The sequence below is a fragment of the Manacus vitellinus genome, unplaced genomic scaffold, assembly GCF_001715985.3.
Source record: "Manacus vitellinus isolate BGI_N305 unplaced genomic scaffold, ASM171598v3 scaffold_52_pilon, whole genome shotgun sequence".
NCBI lineage: Eukaryota > Metazoa > Chordata > Aves > Passeriformes > Pipridae > Manacus > Manacus vitellinus.
Window position 1 is genome coordinate 565,143 of NW_021940628.1, and position 6,200 is coordinate 571,342.

At 49.4% G+C, this 6,200-nt stretch overlaps 1 protein-coding gene across 9 annotated transcripts in view; it reads right to left on the reverse strand.

Annotated features, from left to right (window-relative positions):
• Positions 1–6,200, reverse strand: part of EPB41 (erythrocyte membrane protein band 4.1) — an 82,174-nt gene that overhangs the window by 41,418 nt on the left and 34,556 nt on the right. For all 9 annotated transcript variants that reach the window (XM_029963095.1, XM_029963094.1, XM_029963101.1 and 6 more), the window contains exons 2-4: positions 5,565–6,024; positions 2,709–2,939; positions 272–376 (exon numbers count right to left, since the gene is read on the reverse strand). In XM_029963095.1, coding sequence (XP_029818955.1) covers positions 272–376; positions 2,709–2,939; positions 5,565–6,017 — 789 coding nt within the window. In that variant the 5' untranslated portion in view covers positions 6,018–6,024. The remainder of the gene's footprint in view (positions 1–271; positions 377–2,708; positions 2,940–5,564; positions 6,025–6,200) is intronic.

Sequence of the window (6,200 nt, forward strand, 5' to 3'; positions counted from 1 at the left end):
CAAACTAATATAACAAATTTTCTCCAGGTGAAGACCCAAGTTCACAAGGATTCCATCATTCTATGATTCATGCAGCCTTTTTACTAAAACCCACACTCCTGTACTCACTTTTTCACCATTTCTGCCTCTGTGATGACCCCCAACCCATCTTTAGGGAGGACATCAAAAGCAGTTTTAAGAGGAGGCTTTTCCCTCCTGCCCTGGGAAGATGATCCTATGGAAGAGCTGAATCCCCCCGGGGCCAGACCACCCCAGAACAGCAGCTGCTTACCCTGGAGGTTGGTGTGTCCCATATGGCCAAACCAAAGTAGTCTTCTTCCAGCAGATTGAGGTGGTCACAGACTTTTTTAAGGAGCTCCTGTCCCTTGGCATGTTTCTGCAAATAGAAGAAGAAATCCCGTTGGACAGGCTGGGTTTTGCCTGTTCTCACTCACAGCAGAGGGGAGGAAGGGAATGGCACCAAACCACACTGTAAGCCCTGAGTAGCTCCAAATCACAATTCCTGGCTGTTTCAGAGCAAGGACTCCTTATGGGAAAGAGCATCAGGCATAAGAATTCAATGGAGAGGCAACAGGAATGCAGTGGGTCTCTCTCTCCTGACCAGCTCCCTGTCTGAAGCCCCCCCAAAGCTGAATTTCCCATCAGGAGCTCAGTAAACACCAAGGATCTGTACAGCTTTTCCCTGCCAAGGGACATTCAGAGCCCCAATATCTCCTGGATCCAGGCTGTCAGACAACCAGGTGTGGATCAAAAGATGAACCTGCTGCTACGACCCACTGCTACAGTTGTTCATTTTGGGGACAATCTGACTTCTTTTAGGTTCAGAAAAAAAACAGCAGCTCGGACCCACAGCCTATAATTTCTTGTGGCCTTTCCATCACCCCAATCTGCTGATGAAGAAAACCACCTTCTCCTGTTTGCCTCCTGCACCCAGAGCTGCTCTTGCAGCACTTCTTGCCTCCAGAAACACACTCTGAGCATTCCTATTTCCTCTCTTCCCCCCCCCCAAATCCTGCAGAAGTGAACTGGCCCTAGGAACAAGATACCCTTTTAGTCCAAAAGCATGAAGGAAAACATCCCTGAGGCATAAAACTATGGCAACCAGGAGTAGCTCATTCCATTGGAGGCTTTGTTAGAAGAAAGTGCCGTTCCAGTGACGCAAAATCAGCTTCACTAATGCCTTGCTGGTGCCCACAGCTCTCCTGTCACTCATCTCTGCATGGCAACTGCTCCAAGACCCCTGCCTGGTTTTATTCCTTGGCTTTATTCCAGCCTTTCAGCTGTCAGGTCCTTTGTGCACACGTTGTGACTCTATAGGTAACATAATGTATGTGTTAGCCTGGGTATCCCTCAAGGAATTGGCAGTGATCTAGGAATGAAAAACCTTCCAGGGCTGTCAGTTGGAAAGGATGCCTGAAAGCACTAATTCTCCTTGGATAAAGGCATTTGTGCTGCTCTTTGCCTACACCTTTGCAATTCCTTCCCAATTAAATCTTAATAAACTCTCAAAACAGCAGAGTAGGATTACAGGGGTGTTAAAGCCCAGGGTGCCTGCCAAGTTAAGAGGGTCTCACTGACACAGTGGCCCCTCCTAATCCCCTCTGCAGTGCCCTCCACGATCCTCTGGACCTACAGACAGATTTCTCACGTCCTGCTCAAGTCAGGGCTCCCCCCCCACCAGCAATGCCTGTGCCAGTATCCAAAGGCATCATGGATACACCATGGCAAGCTGTCACCAGGATTTAGGGGAACAGTTCCCTTTTGGGGGGCTGCACACAACATCCCTGGCCCAGGGGAAGGAGTTTGGGGCAGGATGCTCTGAGCTGATCCCAGGCAATGCCAGCACCACCGTTACACAAACACTGACCTACTTGCCCAGGATCACCCAAGGTGACTGTTCCCACAAGGAATCCTGTGCCCAGATACCCTCTCCTGGCCCATTTACCAGCAGGACTGAGGGAAAACAAGCTGGTGGAACTATGCTCCAGTGGTAAGTACCAGATTATTAATATTCCAGACAAGTACTTCAATACTAAAATAGGGATTTCTGCTCGCTTTTTATTGCCCTGACAGCACCACATCCCTGTGAGAGAATGCACAGAAGAAAGCAGAAGAAAAGCTCTCAGATGAAGGGGTTTGCAGTGCTCTAAGTCAACATAATAATTTCTAAATTGTTTACTGCAAATATATTCAACTGCAGGCTAAACACAGCGTGTTTTTCTTTATATCCAAGCACCAGCAGCCTGGGAGGTGAAGGGACCTTGGGGAACTAGAAAAGCACAAATCAATTTGGCAGCCCATTTTTCTCAAAGGAAAGGGGGCAAAAGATATTTAGACTGTCCCAACTTATCCCAAAAACCTAAACTCTGATCTGGGATACAAATGGTAAAGATGATGAACAGCAAGTGAGATGAAGTTTGGGTTTGTTTTTTTTTTTTTTTTTTAAATCCTTCCTACCTTTATAAAGCACGACACCCTGGAATTGTAGAACAATAAAAAATAAAGATTCCTAGTACCCAGAGGCTTTTACAACACACTAAATAAGTTGTTATAGCTTACAGCAAGGCTTGTTCTGCAGTAAAGCCTGTCATGTAATTCCCTGGCAGCACATTAGGCCCCTATTAAATCGTGTTTGTGGTGATTTTTTGAGAGGAGCAGAAGGGAGACGGGAGAGAGGAGAAGCAGAACCAAACCCCACAAGTACTTACATCCACAGCACACTCAAAAATGGTGTCATCCAGCAAGACCACTTTGCAGTACATGTTTCTGTGTCTTTTCACTGCTTTCTGGGCAGCTTTCAAATCCTTGTCTGCTTTGGTCTCCGGAGTCTCTGGTTTAGGCTCTGGCTTGGCACACTCTTCCTTGGCTTCTCCTTCTTCCTTGTCCTCAGGGTCTTTGCCCTCTGGCTCCTGCTCGTCCCTCCTCTCCTCCTGTGCAGGCTGAAACCCCCCCAACACCCCAATTTAGAGGTGGCAAACAAGCAAACAAGGAGCATCACACTAAATAAGCACTGCAGGGCTGGGGCCTCACCCAAAATTCATTATCTGACTTCAACCTGCAACCGAGGACCTGGAGCAGCAGCTGGGGTGATCAAGGGAATGATATTAATTTTTAAAGCCCTTCCAAGTCATTTTCAAGTCTTCATTTAATAAAGGATGTAATAAAAAAGAAATAAGGGTTGATTAGAAAAATCAAGGCAGATTATATCCTGCAAATCTTCGTGGTGTTAATGACAGCACCTTTTGGACTGGGAAGGTTTTTGCCTCCCAGGAAAGACACTCAGTGCTCCCAGTACCAACCTGGGCCATGGGCTCTGCTCCAGTGCACCCACCCTCTACATGGCAAGGGGAATGGTTTTAAACTGAAAGAGGAGAGATTTAGATGGGATATTGGGGAGAAATCCTTCTCTGTGAGGGTGGGGAGCCCCTGGCACAGGTTGCCCAGAGAAGCTGTGGCCCCTGGATCCCTGGAATTGTTCAAGGCCAGGTTGGACAGGGCTTGGAGCAACCTGGGCTAGTGGAAGGTGTCCCTGCCCATTCCAACCCAAACCACTCCATGACTCTATGGCAGCAGTGGCACTAAAAGGGCTGGTCAGGGCTAGGATTTCACAGCCATCTGAGCTGACCAAGCAGCTCTCTGCCACCAAAAAGGGAAGGCAGCCCTCACACCACTGTCCCTTTGCCTACAGAAGCACTTTGTGAGCCAGTTTAATCCACTGAAATAGCAGAAAGAGATGCAGTTTGGGGGCAGGAGGAGGAAGGAAGCCTTTTTTTTTCCCCTCTGCCATTTCAGCAGGTTAACCGAGTTCACGGGAGGCTCTGACGAGCACTGGAAGGGCTGGATGCAGCAGGAGCACAGCTGCAGCAGGGGAAGAGCAAAACCTTGTCTGTTCAAGCCATCACATCTCATGAAATCACACCCAGGCACAAGTGCACGGAGGTATTTAAAAACTAAATAATGTCCACAAGCTGCTGACTTCTGTTCCAGCAGAACTGGGACAATCGGGAGCAGGGAATCAGTCAAAGCTCCTAATGCCCGTCGGTCAGCATTTATCAAACTGCAGCACCTCACAACTGCTGTCACAGCAGAAATATCTGCAGAGTGTCACAGTTCAGAAAGCCACTGACTGGGATCTAAAATAAGAACTGGGAAAAAAAAAAAAAAAAAAAAAAGGCACAAACGCTCCGTCTGAAGCGAACGGCCCGTGAAGGAAGGTTGGGGTGAGCACTCAGGTGTGCTCAGAAGCACTAAATCAAAGTTAAACTGAGGAAGAAATCATGTATTTAGAATCCCAGAATGGGTTGGGTTGGGAGGAACCTTAAAGATCATCCAGTTCTACCCCCTGCCATAGGCAGGGACGCCTTCCACTAGACCAGGTTGCTCCAAGCTCTGTCCAGTCTGACTTTAAACACTTCCAGCGATGATTTGCTCTTGAAAATACAACTTCTGGGTTGAAAATTTCCAGCTCCTTCCCATCCTGCTATTCCCAACCCTCAGAGGTACAGAACATGAGCAGAGACCATCCCCTGGTTTTCACAGGCTCAGAAATTTGGGAAAAGAAAGAAAAATGTGTTACCTACCTTCTCTACAGCTTTGTAATTTAAAGGAGGTGGATTTACAGTTATTGCCTACTGGCAATGCTGGAACTTGTATTGCTCTGAATTCCAGTGTTTGTGGGTACCTGACAGTGCTCTGGAGCCACTCTGAATGAAGGCAGTGGGTAAGAAATCCAAATTTCACCCTGCACGTTCTGTGACTCCAGCAGCACATCCAGGTTCGCTGGGTTGCAAGAAATCCCCAGCTGAGGAAAAAGGACACCCTTCTCCAAGTCCAGGCACAAGTAACAGCAGAGCTGCCATCACCCAAGGAGTAAGAGAGGGCACCCAATACCCCCAAACCAACAACCAGCTGCAGCTCTGTGAATGTGCCCTGTGTCTGCCTCAATTTCTACTTTAAATTTTAAAACTTCGCATATTTTGCACAAAAAATGACCCTGGCTGGGAAGAGCAGACACCAGACAGCTACCAGGAGCTGGGCTCAGCCCACGAGCCTGCAGAAATCCCTGTCTACATGATGCATAAGCAGAAAATGTTTGTATTTGGCAGGCTCAGCACCAGCCCAGACTGAGCAGATGACCAAGTCCTGAAATGCTGCGCTTGCGCTCCTTGAAGCTGAAGAAACCCTTCCCTAAATCCAAGTCCTCCACCTCAGGCCACTGACCTGCCCTTATCCTGCTCACACCAAGGAGATCCCAACTGGTTTTGGACCCTCTGAATGTGAACCCTCGTTCTGAGGTGACATCCCAGCCTCAGCAGAGCAAGGACTCCTCACAGGGCATTTTAAGTTATGCTGGGAAGCACTGAGCACAATTCCCAGAGCAGGTTCTTGGCAGGACACAGTGATGCAGGGAGAAGAGTGGGAAGTACACGATGCAACACAGGGAGCTGACACCTCACCAGCTTTTCTGGTCAAGCTCACCAGCCTGGGATATGAAGTTTTTGGCTACAAAGACACATTTTTAGGACAGCAGGGAGCCCATCCCACAGGACGGGGTGGTTTTTTACCTGTGTTTCTGCACTGCTCAAGGAATGGAGATCCAGTGACGGGTCAGTTTTGAGCTCGGGCTCAGGAGCTGCGATCGGCGCTTTCACCAGGATGTCTTCATCGGGGCTGGCTCCTAATCCTGCGCCTTTCTGGTCACCTCCTGCCTCTTTAGGAGCATCAGTGTCTTTTTCCTCTTCAGACACCTGAGACTTGGGCCTCCTGAGGAAGGAGGAGAAGAGGCGGGATAGGCCCCGGCCCTCGGAGGTGCGACGTTCCTTCTTGCTCTGCTCCTCGTGCGTGGGGGTGTCTCCGTTGGAGGCCTTCTGCTTCTGCCCCTGCCCCTCTGACGTAGGCTGAGCCCCTTCCTCCAGAGAAGCCTCCTGCTTCTGTGCTTCAGCAGCTCCTTCCTCCTCCTTGGCTTGCTGCTGGTCCGAGCTGTCGGCGTCCGCCGCTGGGCTCTTCTCTGTTGTCATGGTGGTGCTGTAAGAGAGGAGCAGGAGGGCTCAATCCAGAGGTGGTTTCCAACATTCAAGCCTGGTTGAGCTGCTCAAGCCAAGCCACGAGCACAGACACGCCACGCTCACCAGTCACACCAGCCTGCCACAGAATCACAGAACGTTCTGAGCTGGAAGGGACCCACAAGGATCGAGTCCAAC